This window comes from Populus nigra, chromosome 3 (assembly GCF_951802175.1).
Source record: "Populus nigra chromosome 3, ddPopNigr1.1, whole genome shotgun sequence".
Taxonomy (NCBI): domain Eukaryota; kingdom Viridiplantae; phylum Streptophyta; class Magnoliopsida; order Malpighiales; family Salicaceae; genus Populus; species Populus nigra.
In genome coordinates this window covers 25924614-25944531 of record NC_084854.1, presented here as the reverse complement: position 1 = coordinate 25944531, position 19918 = coordinate 25924614, and the positions used below count along the sequence as shown (strand labels likewise).

General features: G+C 33.0%; 3 protein-coding genes across 3 annotated transcripts; 2 read left to right on the top strand and 1 right to left on the bottom strand.

Moving 5' to 3' along the window:
* Positions 1-5997: 5997 nt before the first annotated feature.
* LOC133689982 (putative MO25-like protein At5g47540) lies at positions 5998-10980 on the top strand. Its single transcript, XM_062110106.1, has 11 exons — positions 5998-6498; positions 7206-7367; positions 7611-7729; positions 8156-8230; positions 8548-8641; positions 9144-9203; positions 9945-10013; positions 10164-10262; positions 10428-10472; positions 10576-10678; positions 10754-10980. The coding sequence occupies exons 1-11, from the start codon at positions 6376-6378 to the stop codon at positions 10822-10824; spliced, it is 1020 nt and encodes a 339-aa protein (XP_061966090.1). The 5' UTR covers positions 5998-6375; the 3' UTR covers positions 10825-10980.
* A 2436-nt stretch (positions 10981-13416) lies between these two features.
* Positions 13417-17478, top strand: LOC133689730 (inositol monophosphatase 3-like). Its single transcript, XM_062109732.1, has 12 exons — positions 13417-13642; positions 13759-13814; positions 13889-13939; positions 14587-14667; positions 14802-14905; positions 15003-15087; positions 15546-15600; positions 15707-15750; positions 16425-16493; positions 16580-16680; positions 16753-16809; positions 17079-17478. Exons 1-12 carry the CDS (start codon positions 13630-13632, stop codon positions 17173-17175), a joined length of 813 nt encoding a protein of 270 aa, XP_061965716.1. The 5' UTR covers positions 13417-13629; the 3' UTR covers positions 17176-17478.
* A 339-nt stretch (positions 17479-17817) lies between these two features.
* Positions 17818-19673, bottom strand: LOC133689729 (cytochrome b561 and DOMON domain-containing protein At5g47530). The gene is made up of 3 exons (XM_062109731.1): positions 18897-19673; positions 18486-18740; positions 17818-18395 (listed from the first exon to the last, which is right to left on the bottom strand). The coding sequence occupies exons 1-3, from the start codon at positions 19503-19505 to the stop codon at positions 18066-18068; spliced, it is 1194 nt and encodes a 397-aa protein (XP_061965715.1). The 5' UTR covers positions 19506-19673; the 3' UTR covers positions 17818-18065.
* Positions 19674-19918: the final 245 nt, after the last annotated feature.

Here is a 19918-nt window from a genome sequence, read left to right as displayed (position 1 = left end):
ATACTTTAAAAACAGGTTGAACTGCAAAAGAAAAAAAAAAGAAAAATACATATATACTAACTTATATATATATATATATATATATATATATATATATATATATTTGTTTGTTTTATCAAGAATACAAGATAAATAATAAAAAAATCTAAAATGACAATCTTATTCAAAAACACACCAAACTAGCTTTTATTATATTTAATTCACCACATTTATTATTACTCTATTTTTTCCTTAACCATTTAAAGGCACGAAGGATATTAGAACCGTCGAATAATCATAACTCTCATGCAAAACAGCCTCATACAGTCCACCAGCCCCTATCACTGCCAAAAGAAGCCGATAATCCGTGCCTTCTTTGACCTGCAATTCCCCTTTATTAAGTAATAGTCTAAAACGGTGTGAGAAAAATACTGTAACTTCTTCACGCCTTTTAATTTTTTCCACTTTTCTTATTATTTTCCCATTCCCCACACCTTTTACTTTCCCCATTATTTCCCCATTATTAATATAATAATTATTATTATTATTATTATTATTATTATATTATAATACACATATATTTTTTCGTTTTTAATTTATTTTGTTTTGATTTATTTTTTTATGCTTTTATGGTTTTTGTTTGCTTTTTTGTTTGTGTTTTTTTCTTTTAATGAATTTTTTTTGTTTAATTTAGTTTGTTAATGGTAATTTTTTTTTATTTAGTTATCATATTTTCATGAAACGGATTTCAGGTTTGATGAATTAACCTGATTTGACGAGTTAACCCGAAATTTTATTTTTTTTGCTTTTTTTCTTTTTAATTAATTTTTTTCGTTTAGTTTAGTTTGTTAATGTTAAATTTTTTTCTATTTAATTATCAAGCTTTCATGACATGTACCCTGAGCTTGACAGGTTAACCCAGTTAATTATGGGTTAACCCATCAATTTTTTTTCTATTTAGTTATCAAACTTTCATGACGCGAATCTAAGGTTTGACGAATTAACCTGATTTGAAGGGTTAACCCAATTAATTCAGATGTTTTTTTCTTTTTCTTCATTAGTTTTTTTTTGTTTTTTTTAATTAATCTATTTAATTTGTAGCCAGACCCATATCCAAGGCTCCTAGGTCTAGTGTTACAACCAGACTCACTTAAACTTGAGTCATGTAAGTTTAATATTATTATTAATATTTTAAATATTACTCTTGGGTCAAGCGTTGTAGCTAGACCAAAAGCTCTTGAGTATATTTTTGCAAAAAGACATAACACTGATAGATCTTAGCTTTTTTTGATATTTTTTATGCAAGAAAAAAATTCGTGGCGTATGCCTTTGTTTTGTTTTTGTTTTTTTCTTTTTTTTTAAGCCTTTTATTGTGGACTGCACACTGCAGTTCACAGTGAAAAAGATGATGCATTTAGTTTCTTTTTTTTTATCTTTTTTTATTCTTTTTATCTTTTGTAATTGTTCTTCTAATTTAGTTTCTTAATATTGATTTTTTTCTGTTTAATTATCAGACTTTCATGACATGGATCTCAGATTTGACGGGTTAACCCAGTTGATTTAGATTGTTTTTCTTTTTCCTCATTAGTTTTGTTCTTCAGATTTCATCTTTTAATATTGTATGCAGTCCATGGTGAAAAGGTTAATGCCTTTATTTTTTTTCTTTTTAATTAATTTTTTTTAGTTTGTTGATATTAATTTTTTTTTATTTAGTTATCAGACTTTCATGACATAAATCTCAGGTTTGACGGGTTAACCCAGTTAATTCATATTTTTTTTCTTTTTCTTCATTAGTTTTTTTCTTCCTGTTAATTTTTGTTTTTTAATTTTTTTAAATTAATCTATTTAATTGTCACACTTTTATGACACAACCTTATAGCCAGACCCACATTCAGTATTCTTGGGTCCGGTATTACAGCCAAGCTCACTTAAACTTGGGTCATACAAGTTTAATTTTATTTTAATATTATAAATATTACTCTTAGATCAGGCGTTGTAGCCAAACCTAAAATTTTTGGGTATAACTTTACAAAAAAATCCAAAATTTTTAAATTTTTATTTTTTTTAATATTTTTTATGTAAAAAAAATGACCCGCGGCATCACGCGGGTATCAAAGCTAGTGGATACTATATAGCCTCCAACTCGGATCCAGCTTGCCTGTTATGCTCTTTTACAGCGAACTCTGCAATCTTTACCACGTGCTTGTTTTCCAAGTTCTTTATTGGAATCCATCCGTCAGCCAGCGTTACATCAACCACCACCATAGTTATGGCGATGAAGAGGAGGGAGAGGGCTAGTGTTTGTCGTTTCATAGTAACGTTTTTGTCGTTTCAAGAATCTGAAGGAATTGCGAAGAATGAATGAGAGGGAATTAATGGCTGTGGTGTGGTGTTAAGAGGGTGTGTTTGCTTTTGGTGAACATGGAGGAAGGACAAGATTTTGTAAAAAAAATCGTAAGAAATCTTAGAAAATAGAAATAAATCAATGCTCCTTGATTTTATAAACTTGGGAGTTTTTTTAAAATAGCACTTTCATGTATATATATTAATTGTCCATAACAAAATTCCCAATTTATTTTAAAATTCTTTTCTTTATTATATCTCTCTTTTTAATGAGTTTCAGAATATATCTAGCACCCATTTTACAGAAAAGTAGGTTTATAAGCGTGTGAATCTACTCAGGCTTGCGTGTGAATTTACTCAGTTCTGAGTCTAAATGTGAATTTATTGTAATATAATTTTTTGAGCTATAACAGATGATTTTTTACCGATTTAAATATGGGTTTGAATTTGATCCATGAAAAATTATTTTTTCTAGCTTATTTGTTTGTTCAACCCATGAATATAAGAATTTAATCAATTTTTTTCAGAATAATTTTTTCAAAACTTAAACAGTTGTTTTCAGCACAAAAACATTTTATTTAAAGTAAAAGGTGTTCAGGTTTAATTTTGGTTTCATGAAGGTAATCAAAACTAATAGTAGAGGGAATTGGAGGGATATTTATAGAATAATTCATGTGATTTTTTGTAGTTTTGGGAAGCTACTCTTCGTGGGAGCTAGCTATTTCACTGTCAGGATCTAATTTCATGGCCTTGGTGAATGAAAGTACAAATTAATAGTGTTTGGTATTGGAGTTGGAAAATATTTTTAAAAAATTTTAAAATGTTTTTATTTATTTTTATTTTAAATTAATATATTTTTAATATTTTTATATCATTTTAATATGATGATATTAAAAATAATTTTAAAAAAATAAAAATATATTATTTTATTATATTTTAAAATGAAAAATAATTTAAAACACAATCACTATCACACTTTCAAACATCCTTTATATCCCAAACAACTTTAAAAAAAAAAAGAAAAAAAAGAAAGAGGATAATGCTATAAAAATGAAGAGAGTGAAAAAATAAAATAAAAAAAGAGGAGAGTTAACGAAACTTAATACTATCCTTAAATGATAGCTTTTGAAACCGTGTAGAAGGAACTTTTGCCACGTGGGACGGCTGAAAATTATATATTGGGAGAAGGAGTGGAAATGAGTCCAAGTCAAAAAGAAAAAAAATAAAATTGCATGTGAGAATGCGGCATTGAACAAGGACAGATGTCTTTCGAAATCCGTAAAACCTAACTAAATATCTATTCAAGATAAGATTCAAGTTATAGATTAGATTAACTCTAAAAATAGTTTTTAAAAAATATAAAGTAATTTTATTTTCTTTAAAAAAATTTTAAAATTTTAAAATTAAATTTTTACCGAATTAAACACACATTAACCTAGTAAAGAGATTAACTCAAAATTTTAATTGAGTTAACTGAATTTTTTTTCTTTAACCCTAGTCAATAACTCTATGTTAACCGGATTTTAAATCGACTTGCCAGATTAATTCAAGATTTGTAACTACAGTTAAATCACAAGTTGGGAAGGAGTTCAGCTTCTTTGGCATCTGGCATGATAGGGATGAATGGAAAGCATTGACTATAAGAGTAACCGGTGCTTTTCAAAATAATAATAATTAATTTGACAATCACTTCATGGTATTTTGGAATCAATTTTCCAATCCATAAAAAAAGGAAAATGATTAATTAATTTTGGAATCAATTTTATCCAAACATATTTATAATTACTTCTAGTCAAAAATTGAAAAACAACTTAATGAATTTCCAAAAAACAAATCACACCAAACATTTTCTAAGAAAAGATCAGTTCTCATATATTCTTAAGAACATAATAAGTATATAATAAATCCAAACCATTGGATTCAAATCAATAATTATTTTTTTATATAATCACACGCACACAATAAGATTACCTATCATTGTAAAAATCATATCACATTTGTATATAAAAAAACACACATAAATTGAAACTTTAAAGCATATGTGATTGATATCCCGGCATTCCTAATAATTTCATACCTATTTAACTAAGCATTACTAATCTATTTTTTCATTATTTCTTACCAAAAATAATTCATGATATCCTAAAATATGATTTATATAATTATCTTTAATATATCTTTTCAAATGAAAATTATTTGGACTTGAAACTTTCACAAACACGTACTATCTTATACTTAATTTTTATCAAATAGAAAGAGAATAGTGAGATATGAACTTATAGCCGTTTGATCAATAAGGCTTTAATAAATATGAGGAAAAAAACTAAAAAACCAATTAAACCGGAAAAAAATAATCGAAAAAACCAAATTGTGAAAAAAACTGATTAGATTTTTTAAAAAATCGACCGGTTCGGTTTCAGTTTTATAAGCTTGAAATTGAAAAAACCGAACCGAACCGAAACCGAAAAAAACCGGGAAAAAACCGAGTCAAACCGAAAAAAGCTGGTTTTTGTTCTAAAATAACTGAACCGAAACTAGTCGGTTTGAACTGGTTTTGGTTTTTTAAATAAAAAAACTGATTTGGTTACTTTTCTTGATAAAAACCGAACCGAAACCGGTTGGTTTGAACCGGTTTTGGTTTTTTTTAAATAAAAAACCGGGTTGGTCACTTTTTTTTAAAAAATCAAACCGAACCGAAAATAATCACTCTTAGATTCTGATATTATATCAAAGAACTATCTTAATCTAAAAACTTATAAAATTTAAATAATTAAATGAAGTATCCAGATATAATTTATATAATTCTAGTTAAAATATATATACACCTGAAAAATACAATATATTGTTTTCTTAAACAGCGATTGTGTAGATAGAATTAGCGAAGTTCCTTCATGTTCGTAGAGATAGGAGATATAATTTACATGGTCATGGATATATTAAATCTCCCTTTTGGCTGCTTTGATAGTAGTCTGTGTATTTTCCCTTTCACTCGCAGTATGGGGAAGAAATATACTTTAGAGATACTACTAATCGTTGAGAAATGAAACTCTATATATCGCTGTGCAAAGATTTTTTAATTTAATTATTTTAAATTCAACTATTTGTATCGAAATTAAATTAAAATTTTAAATTCTTAGAATGGTCGTATTTCTAAAAGAAAATATTACGCATTTTACACCTATATATATATATATATATATATATATATATATATATCTAATAATATTATCATTGTATATGTGTCAGTATCAAAATTCAAAAACCTTTGTAAATAAATTTAATCAAACTAGCTAGTTCTAGGCAGTGCCTTCAGACTCGACAAGGTTAATCTATGACCTAAATAATATAGAATGTATATCAAGTTGAATTTTAACAAAAATAAAAAAAAATTAATTTCATAAGATCTGATTAAAAATTTTATTATTTTTATTTTTTATAAAATAAAATTTTTGAAGTTAATTTAAATTAATCCAAGCCAAAGCATTTAATCCATAATTAAAATTAGCCTCCATATATTTTCAAATTAGATTTAAAAAATATGTTTCTTAATCCAAAAACACAAGAATAAATGAATCTTATCCTTGTAACATAATCTAACCCTTTAGGACAATGTTTTCCACTTCGACCTCAGTTACTGTACTGTAACCGTTTGTGTCGACTAATAGTCTGTCTATGTAAGGCCCCAAAAAAAGAAACAGAACCGTCGGATTTCACACAAACAAAATCAAGCACACATTTTCCTCTCTCGTAAATCAAATCCCATAAAAAATCAATAATCCAAAAGCAAAATTGGTGGCTAAAAACAAGTAAAACGTGAACCCTTTTAGTAGATAGAAAGCAATCACTTTCTTGTGTTTTGTGGGGTTTATAAAGGGAGGAAAAATAGGAGTCTGCGTGTCAAAACGCGCTGCTGCAGCAGCACGGGAGGAGGTAGTGGTGAAGAAATTCTCTCCACCACCACAATCTCCGGTAGCGGCAGCAGCAGCAGCAACAAAGAGACATTCAGGGCTGTTGAGTTCGAAATCGGGACATTTAGTGGGTGATTCGAATAGGATGAAGGGACTTTTCAAGTCAAAGCCGAGAACTCCTGTCGATGTTGTTAGACAGACTCGCGATCTGTTAATCTATGTTGATCGGAGTTCATCTTCTTTGTCTGATTCAAAACGAGAAGAGAAGGTTGGCATTATCTTTATTCATTTCTGTATAATTTTATGCGTTTGTGTTTGTTTTTTTTTGTTTTTTTGTTTTTTCTCTGAATTGGGTGGGTTTTGATTGATCTGAGATTGTTTTGGGATCAGGGTTGTTTTTATTTTTCTGTTTTGGATGCGAAAGTTTGAAACTTTGTGAAAAAAGTGAGGGTGTTTAAGGGATGGTTTTTGATGGAAGATTTGATTTTAGATTAGGGTATTTTATGATATGCTGTGATCTTTACCTAAATAAGTGCTTATTTGATTGCGATGGGGTTCTTTTGCTGATCAAGTTTAACTTCAGTGTGGCTGGGTGGGTGTGTTATGAGAGGATTTTGATTTGATGGCAGTGAGTTGAGTGTAAAGATTTTAACTTGTTAGTGGCTTTATCTGTCGAGGGATTCAAAGTGGAAACTTTGATTGTAGGTTTGCGAATGAGGTCTGATCTATGGTGCTATATTTGTCTTTGATTTGTTTCAACTTGTTTGTTCACGGTAGAAGAATAGCCCTACTGAGTTTTGGTGAGTGTAGGTATAAGAGTGTGATGAACATGCATCAGGTTCGTCATATAATTTCTTGCTTGTGTTTCTTGTTTTGGCAAGTTATTATCGTTAGTAGGGCTACTGGGACATTTGAGCTTCTGTCAAGCATTTTATTTGTGGAATCTGATATTTACAGTTATATATTCTAACACAGATGGCAGAATTAGCTAAAAATACCAGGGAGTTAAAGTCAATTCTTTATGGAAATAGTGAATCTGAACCAGTGTCAGAAGCGTGTGCACAATTGACTCAGGAGTTCTTCAGAGAGAACACACTTCGGCTTTTGATCATCTGTCTTCCAAAATTGAACTTAGAGGTAAGCACTCACAGGATTATTGTTGAGAGCTATGTAGATTGTTATCTTGAATTAGCTATCAGATTTATGAGGTGATACTGTTCTTTTTCTTTGTTCTTTCATAATGGTTTGGTTTAGTGACACTTGTGCTTTATGCTTGCCTGGGTGAATCTGTTGGATTAAATTCCCAACTGGACGGAATTTGCCCTTAACTGCCAGTGTCTCCCTTTTTGTCATTTAGCATGAAAATGTTTCCTTTTGCAGACCCGAAAAGATGCCACTCAGGTTGTTGCAAATCTACAAAGGCAACAAGTTAATTCAAGATTGATTGCATCAGACTACTTGGAGAAAAATACAGATCTTTTAGATATTTTGATAGCAGGGTAAGCCATTAACCCTGGAGAGTGTTGGGGGTTTCGATTACAATGATTCCATTCAATAGGTCATCAAATATTATTGAGATGGTTCATGGGTTAAATTTTTAACTTGCTGCATAGTTTCTGAAATCTTATGGATAGCTATTGGTATCTTAATTATCACATCCCATTTAGTTTGAGCATCGATTATCTGTATAAAGATTCCATTAATGATTTGTTTGACGAGTGATGCCATTCTTCTAGATGTGATCTGTTTGACAAGTAATGCCTTTCTTCCAGATGTATGTCTGGAAGTTGTATTTAGCTGTTCTGATTTTTATTTTTGAAATATCTATAATGCAAGAGGATGTTGCTGTTTACAGAATCTTTAAATGATTGTCTTGTATACTATACTACTTGGCATCTTCTAACTCTCGTGTTTTGCTTCTTTAGTTATGAAAACACAGACATGGCTTTGCACTATGGTGTAATGTTGAAGGAGTGCATCCGTCACCAGAGTGTTGCAAGGTAAGCAAAATCAACTGGGTGATTTAATCTATATCCGATTATCAATATCATCTCTAATTGAGAGAGTAATCTTTTCCTGAAAGTCCTAAAAATTTGTTTGTCTGTTTAGACTTTGTATACTAAAAATTATGATCCATTTATCTTTACATAAACATGTCAAAGTGTATTGTGAAGTCAACATCTAGAACACTCATTTTAATTTGTTGATCCGGAACTGTTTTTATCAACTATCAGCTTCTATCTTCTTCTTCTTTTTTAATTTTTTCAATGGTGTTTTGCCAATGTTTTGTGCACTCATTTATCTGGTTTGATGGAAGATATGTCCTGGAATCACCACACGTGAAGAAATTCTTTGACTATATACAACTTCCAAATTTCGACATTTCTGCAGATGCTGCTGCAACTTTCAAGGTTAAGTATGATTGACTCAGATATGATAATTAACTTCTTTTGATCCCTCCTTTTCTATTTGAATTTTTTTTTCTTCATACAATGCGGTCTTTTTTTTTTTTTTGTCATCCTCTGTCAAAGGTTAACACTAAGTGACTTTAAAATTCTGCTTGTTGCATTAGAGAATTTGTGAGAGTATCTTCTGTACTGCCATGCTACAATGTTGGACATGTTCATTATTGTACTGCATCATTGCACGCAACTATTCTCAAATGATTGAAGTGTATTCAGCTTTTGCAACTTCTGACAGCCCCAGATTTTTAAGCCTTACATTTGTATTTGATAGGGTCCACTATTTTATTTCACTTAAAAAAACCCCAAACTTCAATTTAAATGCTCTGGCAAATTGTTATTTGGGAAATTTTATGTCTTCATTGCATGTTTATGAAGTTATTAAGTTTCAGTCTTATACTTGCTTTTAGGGGTAGTGTCAATCTGAGGCATTTGTATTGTTTTGTTGCAGGAACTCTTGACAAGACATAAATCTACAGTAGCTGAATTTCTTTCTAAAAACTATGACTGGGTAAGTTCTGTTGTCACTTTTGTTTAGATGGATACTTGTACAGATATATACGTGTCTGTGTTATACATTTCCTTAGTTATGTCCACACACACAATATGGATAACAGGGCATGTCCAATCCTCTTTTAAAGAATTTGGAGGGAGACAAGTATTCTAGTTGGAAAACTTGTGGCTGAGAAAGATGATGTGCTGATTTATTTATCTAGTGATGCTTTAATATCAAGATATTGTGGCTGTGCAATGATGGAGACATAAAGTAGAATCTAAACCCCAATTCAAACCCTATAAAATCACTGTGTGAAGGTTTTAACTTCTAATGGTTTTTTCGAAAACCCAAATTCAAAACTTACATACGAATATATACATATGCGCTTATATATCTCATCAGTAATGCACACACAGACACTGGATAATAGGGCATGTCTAATCCTCCCAGTCTTAAAAGAGTTTGAAGGCAGACAAAAGTGTTGCGGGAAAGCCTGCTGCTGGTGAGATTAGAAAAGGATGATTTGCCTAAAGCAGACATAAAGCAGAATCTATTACTTTGTTCTCTGATGAATTGAGTGGCTTTATCTCCCTTTTTTGTAGTATCCTTTTTAAAACTGCATGTTTGTAGTTACATATCTATGACAAACACACGGATTGTAACATTTGAAATATGTGTGTCTATATTTCCTGTTGTTGCCATCCTTGAAATTATTGGTTAGAGCCTAACAACTGTGCACCTTATTCTGGATTTCAGTTCTTTGCCGAATTTAATTCGAAGCTGCTAGAGTCCACCAATTACATTACAAGACGACAATCTATCAAGGTAGGGGAAACATTTGATATATTCTTAGATCAGTCAATGAAGCTATCCTCTAGGCATCTGAACCTTGGGAAATGCCTTCATTAAATTCTGCTTCATTGTTACTATTGATAATTGTACTGTTTATTGAAAAGGCTTCTTTAATTGTGACAGCTGTTGGGAGATATGTTATTGGATCGCTCTAATGCAGTCGTGATGACGAGATACGTGAGCTCAAGGGATAACTTGAGGATTCTTATGAATCTTCTCAGGGTATGATCCCTTTTAGATTGCTTGTTATCATACCATGTTGTCAGATTGTTAGGAAATTACCGATGTACCATTCTGGCATTTGTGATGTCTGCTGGATAGATTACTAGTACACCAATCTCATACATGATTGGACTCAACTTATATGTGATGAATCCTCCTTTGCAGGAATCAAGTAAGAGCATCCAGACAGAAGCCTTTCATGTTTTCAAGGTACAATTTAAAGAAAGAAATTGTGAATGTTTCCTCTTTGATTCCTTAACTTCATGTGCTTTTTTCTTTCCTCTCTTATTGATTTTTCCCCCCTGTACTGCAGCTTTTTGTTGCAAACCAAAATAAACCTCCCGACATAGTTAGTATACTTGTTGCAAATAGAAGCAAGCTTCTTCGTTTGTTAGCTGATTTCAAGATAGATAAAGGTATAAAAACGTAATACATGTCTAGTGAAATTATGCTGGCTTCAGCACTGTATTGACAATTTTTTTTTTTTGCAGAGGATGAACAATTTGAGGCAGACAAAGCTCAAATTGTGAAAGAAATAGCTGCCCTTGAGCCTAGAGAGTAGCCATGAGTGTGCCTGGTTTCTTGTAATCATTTTACATAATTTACAGTTCTCATACCCTGATGACAATATCAGTATCCAACGAGTATATGTTAAAACTGTATATTCTTGTGCGAAGGGAAGAGAGAAATAAAAAGACATGAATTGAGTTCAATCCAATACTTGGCTTTGAAGATTGTTTTAATGGGTGGCAAAAGAACCCTGTAGGAGAAGGAGTTCATGTTTTATCAACCTCTTAGCTTCACCATCTGTTCATCCCCCTTTTCTTGTAGACAAAAGTTACAAGGACAGCAACAACACAAAAAAGAACTGTGGAAATGAACTTTAAATTTGCAATTTATTTATTTCAAAATAGAACTAATGAAGTCTGAGGTTTACAAGACCATCTATATGTATGCCAGAAAACAACAGTTTGAAATTTGAAAGCACAAAGGAAATTGAAACAAATAGTAACATTCGGGCTTTATTTCTAATTCTGGGATATTCAACGGTTCGATATGCGATTTGGTGGCTTTCTATAAGAACATTACTGATAGAATTACTTGGAAAAACCTGAGCTGATTTAATGGTAAAGTCTCTTTTTAGATTCTCACTCTTATTCAGAACCTTTAATTTTTAGAAGGCCGACTGCATCATCTTTGTAACAACTTCTGGTTCATACTGTATTTTTATGCATTTAGAAAATCTCACCACTTCTATGTTAACCATTAACCAAACTTAACTTAGGGTATCTTTGCAGCTAGCAAATGTTCATGTGCTAAAGGATGCTAAAAAAGCACATCGCTATGCTATTTCCACCCTCAAGATCATCATGATGGCAGTGGTGGTCAAGGACAGAGCTAGAAATTTTGGGGAATTAGAGAAAAGTTTAGGAGGACCAAAATTTAAATTTTTTTTATTTTTAAGACTAAAAATCTAATTTATTGAAGAAGGGAGGCTAGGGAAAAATATTCTCTTGCAAAGGCCTCTGTCCTTGCAGCCCCATTTTGTCCACATGTATCTTAGCAGTAAAGCACACTTAATAGAATCTACTTGCTTGTCTATAAAACTCAATTGAGATTGTTCATAAAATTGTAAATAAGATTCATTCGAGTAGATTCATTTTTTAATTTTTCTTAAAAAAAAATTATAAACCATAGTATTTTGATATATATAAAAAAAGATTTTCATTAACTAACCTCGGGCTGCATCGAGTTAATATGTTGAGTTGGGCCGAGTAGGTTACTGTAACTATGCTAACAAGGAGGATATTATGGGAAGCATCAAGCAGAAACGAAGGCTAGGCTTCGTACCAAAATTCTTTCTTTCCTAGCTTAAAAGGAGTCATTTTCCCTGCCATTAGAGATGAGGCTTCCAGGTGGGACTTTTCAGGGCCTGATTGACATCGGAGTCACCGGTGAACGTCACCAAACACTGCAAGCACAAGCATATTCCAAGCATCTGCTTCCATTCAAAAGCAGAATGTTCTCTGCTTTGACTGTTAGTCTGTTACTAGCACTCTTCGTTGTCATAAAAAGGAGATGCAAAAAAGAGTATAAGACAATGGGGTGTTTTCATTTTGGAAAATCTACGACTACACCCTCCAATTATTGTGTAGGTTTCAATTTGGTCCTTCTCCTTCTAATCTCATCAATATTGAAATTGTGTAATCCCTCTTCCTCATTAATTGGATGTTAATTTTCCCATAAATTGCCTGCAAAAATCAAGTTTTCCAATTCATATCAAAATTCCTCATTCTTAACCTTCCAATTTAATTGCCTTAATTTATGCTTAGCAAGTGACACCAAATTAACTATCATTCATGTTTATTATGTGACTTCGAAGATTTCTATCATTTAACATACAGCTATTTTTTTAATAATGAAATTAAATCATAAATGTTTGTGAATATAATTAGAAGGTTAAAATGGATTAAATAAGAAGTAAATTAATACTCAAATTAGCATCTAATTTAACAAAACAAATCACCATTCAATTAACAAAAAAAATAACACAATTTGGATAAGTTAGGGTATCATCGCTACAATCACAAAAAGAAGAACCAGACTGATACCTATCCAAGAAATGAAGAGTATATTAATAGTTTTCCCATAAATAAAAGGGTTGAAAAGACTCAAAAGAAATCATTGAAGGACTTAGTTTATTTTTCACCTGGACTTTGCTGCAAGAAGCATTGATTGCCCGGGTTGGCTCAAGACCTCACTGACTCAGGTTTAGAGCTGCTCAGGTTGAAAAAAAAACTTATTTAACCTAGTTAAAAACTCGATTAATCTGGTAATCCAGTTAATCTAGGCCGACTCATTAAAAAATCATTAAATTGATCGAGACCTTACTAACCCAAGTCTAGACCTATTCAAGTTGAAAAAAAAGAAAAAAAGAAACAAACTCGTTTTGATCTAGTTAAAAACTCAAGTTGACGCTTGTAATCCAATAAACTCGAGTGAAACCAGTTCAAAACTCAATCGTCAATCCGTTAACCTTTTCTTTTTCAAAAAACCAGGTGTTTTTTTAATTCATAACCCAAGTCTTATCCCCCGATTAACAGGTTCTAAAACTATGGCAACAAGGACACTACACACTGGAAATCCAATCAAAGCAGAAAAAGAAAAGCAGATTCCTCACCATAAAACGTGCCTATATAAAAAGAGAAAAGAAAAAAAACAGAAACCAAACGGTCCTTTCTGTGGCTGGCTGCTGCTTCCTTATATACGTAAAAAGACACGTAGCCTTTCATCATTTTCATCATTATCACCACAATAATTGACCTCCCTCTGCCATTCTCTTCTTTGTGCATACAAATTTATAAACATGGCACAAAATGGTAGGACCCCATTAATCTTTTATCACTTTCTTTCTCATGTATTTGATTCGCTTTCAATATGGGATCTTGATGATCTTGCATGTTGATTTTTATTTGTTTCTATTTGGATGTTTCAGATTCTGTTTCAGAGTTCTTGGAAACTGCTGTTGAGGCAGCAAAGAAAGCTGGAGAGGTGAATTGTAAATTTTAGATTCTTTTTTGGTCCCTCATATTTAGTCTCATTTACATTTCTCGTCTGATTTGTAGATTATCCGTGAAGGATTTTACCAGACGAAGCATGTGGAGCATAAAGGCCAGGTACCCATCTTGCTTTTTTTGGTTTCTTTTTTTCTTTCCTTGTTGATCTTGAATGTAGAATGAGTTTGTGCAGTACTGTGCTTAGCAATTCTTTTTTTCTAAAGAAAGGAAATGTGCTGATCAAATGCTGCTAAATATTCTTGAATTCATATCAGTGATTGATTATATCTAACTGGCAATTGAATCTAGCATGCAAAGGGGAGCTTTAAAATCCCAGTTTGTAAAGCTAATGGAAATAAAGTCTTAATCTTGGCACTGGGGTAAACGAGTTTTGTAACAATTTCTAACATGCCAGGGGAGCTTTAAAATGGCAATTAAATTTAGCATCCAGGTTTGTAAAGCTAATGGCAGTTGAATTGGCATGCCGGTTTATAAAACTTATGGCAACAAAGTTTTGATCTTTGCGTTGAGGTCATCGAGTTGGTAAGGAAATCAGCCATTGTTGATGCTGCTCCTTCGATTTTCTATAGCTAGCATATTTTCTTGAACATGTAGCAACAGTACTATGGAAATAGAGGAGAAATTTAGCACTTGAAAGTTTCCTACTCATTTGTGTTAATTTAGCCAGGATAAAATTTTTGTGATGAAACAAACTTGACTATATCATGTAATTACTGACAATTGCTTGTTTTATTTCTAAATTGCAGGTGGATTTAGTTACAGAGACTGACAAGGCTTGTGAAGCTCTCATTTTTAATCATCTCAAGCAACAGTATCCCTCACATAAGGTTAACTCATCTTTTCTACTTGCCGCTCCCTGTAGCTAATGAATTCATGGAATATAGTTCTTTGTGGGTATATTGTCTCCTCACAAATGGCTGTGTTACTCTCGTAAAAATTTTCTTTTACTTTTGTTTCTTAGCTCATTGGGGAAGAAACTACTGCTGCCTATGGTGCTACAGAACTGACTGATGAACCAACTTGGATTGTTGATCCTCTTGATGGAACAACCAACTTTGTCCATGGGTAAATCTTGTTTTCTAATGTTGTTTGGTGAAAGCAGTTTCTTCTTGTTTTTATACATGTACATCACTTCAATGTATTGCAACATGTTTGGATGTAGGTTCCCCTTTGTGTGTATCTCTATTGGTCTTACGATTGGAAAAGTTCCCACAGTAGGTGTTGTTTACAACCCAATAATGGATGAGGTGAGATTTTGTGGTTCACATGTTAGCTCAGGTGGCCAGATACCATTTAGAACTTTGAATGATTAGAAATTTTATGTAGAACATGCAGAGTTGACCTACTTTGATATAGCTTGGTGATCTCCTACATGTAAGCCTTATGCGAGTGCACCTTTCTGCATGAAACGAACACCAACCTCTAGTTTTCAGCTTTATGGTCTTTTACTTGTATAAATGTCTGCTTTGTGATGTTGAGCCTGTCAATATTCTAATATTGGGGAAAAATGTAACTGGATATCTTAAGCTGTTTGCCTATCAAATTTGTATCTGCCTTCATTTAGACGTTTTGCTTTCATTTCAGATATCCAGTCATATATTGGCCTACTTAACATCAAAGTTACTATAAGATTGATATGTCAAAATGTTTTAGAACTTGAAATGTGTCCCAATAATTGCTAAAAATTTCTGATTTATAAATGCAGCTTTTCACAGGCATCCATGGAAAAGGTGCTTTTCTGAATGGAAAACCCATAAAAGGTGTGTTTCTGGGTTGACTATTATCAATCTTCAGATTCTGATACTTTGTTTTTTGCTAATCTTTCCATGATACTCAAGCAACTGCATACTCGTGTTTCAATGGCAGTATCATCTCAAAGTGAGCTTGTGAAATCTCTTCTTGCAACAGAGGTATGCTTTTCAGTACTGTCTTTATCAGCCCAAAGTTGTAATTAGAGTCACTGAGAGTTCCTTAAAAAACACAAGGGAACTTGAATTCAAATTTAATAAATTGATGACAATGACCAGCTGAAAGGATTCAGGTAGCATAAACCAAAATGAGAAGTTGGAATTGTATTTTAAACCAGGGATCAAATCATACCTACTGATCTTATATTCTTTGTAATGATTTGATCTTACAAAGTATACATTACAAATTGGTTTCTTGTTGGATTTGTTTCTTAAGGCTTCTGGTAGTGCCTTGCAACGCAATGGATTTCAGCTTTGACCCCAGATAGTGTTGGACATCTTCTATGTCCAAAACTTAGGCTAGTCTTCTTTTACCCATAAATTGATTTTGCCGGCATGCTACTTAACCCCTTCCTATTATGTTGTAATATTGATCTTAGGCACTAGGAATCTGGCTCCCTGTATCTGAGCATTGCAGATCAATGGTTTCTGAAAGTAACTAGATTTTACCATGTTGCACTTGCTAAAAAATACATTATAAAGGAGTGCTTCAAGTTCATTCCTGGTGTGCTTCATATGGAATCTTGTTAAAGTTCTGTTCTTCTTCAATTCTACTTCTTTATGTTTCATTTCAAATCATGTTGAAAACTGATCAAATTAAATTCTGGTGACATCAGGCTGGAACAAAACGTGACAAGTCCACTGTAGATGCCACTACTGACAAAATTAACAGCTTACTTTTCAAGGTATGACCAGAATCTGTCATGGAAACCATGTGCTTTGGTGAAATGTGTTGGTGTCCATAAAACATATCTGATTCTCTTGTTATCAGGTGAGATCCCTTAGAATGAGTGGCTCCTGTGCTTTGAATCTATGCGGAATTGCGTGTGGAAGGATTGATTTGTTTTATGAAACTGGATATGGAGGCCCATGGTACGTATTTGTGATTGATTTCAGCAAGTTTTGGCAGGATGCATAAATGATATAATTTACTCTTGAACTCAGGGATGTAGCAGGTGGTGCTGTGATTGTCAAAGAAGCTGGAGGACTTGTTTATGATCCGTGAGTGATGCACATTATTTATCTTTTCTTCCACAACTTGACTGGGGGGATATAAGATGAGTAGGGAATAGCCCCGTGACACTATTCTTTAACATGCAAGAACAGTGTTTATCAAAGGTCAAATTGCCGCGGTCATTGTCTAGTGACACCTACAAATCTGTCATTTGTGCATGCATCAAGTCCATGATTTTAAAAATAAAAACATGCTAAGATTTTTTTGAGAATATAATGCCTTTATTAAAATTTTCATGTTTGTTGTTTTGCATCAGATCTGGTAAAGATTTTGACATCACTTCTCAGAGAGTTGCAGCTTCAAACCCTCTCCTGAAGGATGCATTTGTTGAGGTTTTGCAGCAGTCGGAATGAGAAAGCAACTATTATAATCAAGGAAATCACATATTAGTTGTTCAAGACAATCTAGTTTCCCTTCTTATTGTCAGCATCTAACGATGAGCGGTCATCGATTTCATTCACCATTAAAGTTCAATCATTGCCAGCTGAGAGTCTTCCAATTGCTTTGTGGTTTTTAAACAGTGCCAACTTATATGTAGACTCCAATTGAGATGACAAGTACCATTGTTGGTCATTCAAAACTACCATGTTAGACAATGTTATTCTTCACTTTTCATTGAGCAGAAAGCATGCCTGGTTGATCCATGGGCTGTCTTATTTTTGTCTCTCCCAGTATTACCTGAACCTCTTAGCTTGATTCTCTAACAAACAGAACAGGATACCGAATGAGAGTTTTGGGTCTTCCCCAATTGATGAAAGTGTTTCACAGCAATAAATATTTAATAGCAGCGAAGGCAATGACTATGGTTGACATGCAGAAAAATATAGGCAAGGAATTCTTGATTGAATCTGTGGAGTGCTTGCTGGTTTCATGGGGATATCAAATATCAAACGTTCAGGCAGTTTGATCTTCTTTCCTTTGCTACATGTGAAAACTTGCGAGGAAATTGGACATCAAGAAATGGGTAGCAAAGAATTGAGATGAAAACCATCAAGGAAACAAGGGGGAAAACGGAAATATATAATAAATAAACAGAGATAGGCAAATACATGTGATCTCGAGGACCATGTTCACGCAGAAAACTCCTAAAGACTAACCAGTGAAAGAATCACTTCTAACCCTAACCTCCCTCTGCATATGGGGCCTCCATAAATATACATGAGGGTGCACAAACTCTGCAAAAGCAAAGGATGAAAGAGGGAAAAACAAACAGAAATTCACAACTGATATCCTATAGTTTAATTTACACCCCTTGGTGTGGTCTACCACCATACCCATTAGCCCCATTTGATCCATTGGTGAAATGAGGCATCTTTCCAGCAGTCTCTGAACTTTTCCTTTTCACCACAACATACCATGTATAACCTTCCAGCCAGACAGCGTTTAAGCCCAAAGCAACAATGACACCAATGTATGCATTCTTCCACTTCTCATCAGGGTTCAAAATGTTGAATCCTTTGAATATGTTGATGATGCTAAGGATGATAACAGTGTATCCAACTATATGGTGGTAGATGTTCCAGTAAAATCTATACTTGTGATCAGCTTTTGGCCTTAGAAGCAAAGCAAACACCTAAAATCCAAACCACAAACCTATCATTTAAAACGCTATTGCAGGTATAACACGCTCAAAAACTATGTGACACGGAGAATTTTTGCTTACCTGAAGGGTTCCGAGGCAGAAAAGGATGATGCCAATTGTTCTATGAGCATCATATTGAATGCCAGCTGATTCACTGCCAAGTTTTAGACCAGTAGCCCACCCAGCAACACCAACAATATAGGCTATGGATTGGCAACTGGCATGGAGATAAAACCATGCAGGATCTGCAGATTTGAATACCTTCAAGTACCTTGCTATCAAAGCACCAATAGGAATCAGAATACCCCAACTGACAGCATTTAGCACCCCATGAATCTGAAGTTTTTTCAAGAATTGATCAGAATTAGTTCTTTGTTCATAAAGAAAAGAATTTTTTTGATTCACTAACAGTCATAAACAGGGTAAAAAACAGAACAAATGGAAACAGAATGAACCATATATGGAGAACAAAATACTGATTCTAGGGCTTACATTTCTCTTTCTAACTTTTCCATTCCCTCCTGTAGAACTAGATTCTCCAGAAAGAAGGTTTAAAGTCCCCATGGATTGGACATTAGACCCACTAGTGGAATGAATCTGAGGAGCATTACCAGAGAGTGGACCATCTTGCCAAACCTGGTTAACAGCGGTACTAGTGTTTGAAAGTTCTATAGTAGCAAACATGATCAACTCATTTTTTGCTAAGGTAGCTGATAAATCTGAAACATCAAAACTAAGTTTCCCTTCTTGCAATGAGGTTTGGTAACTACTGATAGGTGATGTGTAAGCTTTCATAGTTCCATCATTTTGTTGGTATGCAACAAGGGCTTGTGAACCAGCCATGCCAGTTGAAGTAGGGTTGATAGCCCATGCAACCCATTTAGAGGAAGTGATTCCTGTGTGTCTATACGCAATTTGAAGCTTGTTTGATGATGAATCATAGTTCCAATGAAGATATGAGTTCAAGACTGGAAGATCATTGCATGCCCTAAAGATCTTGTTGCTAGAGAAAGCATAGCTCTTACATGATTGAGCAGTTGAAGAGAAAATCAGAGACATGAGAATTGCGAGAGAGAACACAAGATTTAGCGTTCTAGCCATGATGGCTAAAGAAGAACCAAGACAAGAAAAAAAAAAAAAACCAAGGACTTGCTTTCTTATGTGACAAGGTCTAGACACGATCAAGAAATTGTAAGAAACCTAACAATGAGATACTTGTGAAGGGGAGAACAGAGTTTAATGTATAAAGAGTTTAGGTGGGTTAGGTTGTTGGCTTGTCCGTTGGGAATGCCTCCATTTATTAAGAGTAGTTACATATTTTCACACTCTTCCAAAAATCAATAAAATTCAAAGTATTTGTTGGATAATTTGATGTTATGTACAGTGTTTTGTTTTTTTAAAAAAATTCAATTAAAAATACATTAAAATTATTAAAAAATATAGCAAAAAATATTTTTAAAAGTAGATTGAAATATAAAAACAAATATTCATAAATAATAATTGATTACTGTCTT

What these genes read in the sequence shown, in the direction of transcription:
- LOC133689982 (XM_062110106.1), top strand. Translation starts at nt 6,376, where the DNA reads ATGAAGGGACTTTTCAAGTCAAAGCCGAGAACTCCTGTCGATGTTGTT. An exon ending in CGTCACCAGAGTGTTGCAAG is followed by an intron (nt 8,231 to 8,547) that starts GTAAGCAAAATC and finishes GTTTGATGGAAG; the next exon opens with ATATGTCCTGGAATCACCAC. An exon ending in CAAGACGACAATCTATCAAG is followed by an intron (nt 10,014 to 10,163) that starts GTAGGGGAAACA and finishes TAATTGTGACAG; the next exon opens with CTGTTGGGAGATATGTTATT.
- LOC133689730 (XM_062109732.1), top strand. An exon ending in ACAACCAACTTTGTCCATGG is followed by an intron (nt 14,906 to 15,002) that starts GTAAATCTTGTT and finishes GTTTGGATGTAG; the next exon opens with GTTCCCCTTTGTGTGTATCT. An exon ending in ACAACCCAATAATGGATGAG is followed by an intron (nt 15,088 to 15,545) that starts GTGAGATTTTGT and finishes TTATAAATGCAG; the next exon opens with CTTTTCACAGGCATCCATGG.
- LOC133689729 (XM_062109731.1), bottom strand. Translation starts at nt 19,505, where the DNA reads ATGGCTAGAACGCTAAATCTTGTGTTCTCTCTCGCAATTCTCATGTCT. An exon ending in GAAAAGTTAGAAAGAGAAAT is followed by an intron (nt 18,741 to 18,896) that starts GTAAGCCCTAGA and finishes AAAAAACTTCAG; the next exon opens with ATTCATGGGGTGCTAAATGC. An exon ending in TCTGCCTCGGAACCCTTCAG is followed by an intron (nt 18,396 to 18,485) that starts GTAAGCAAAAAT and finishes TTTGGATTTTAG; the next exon opens with GTGTTTGCTTTGCTTCTAAG.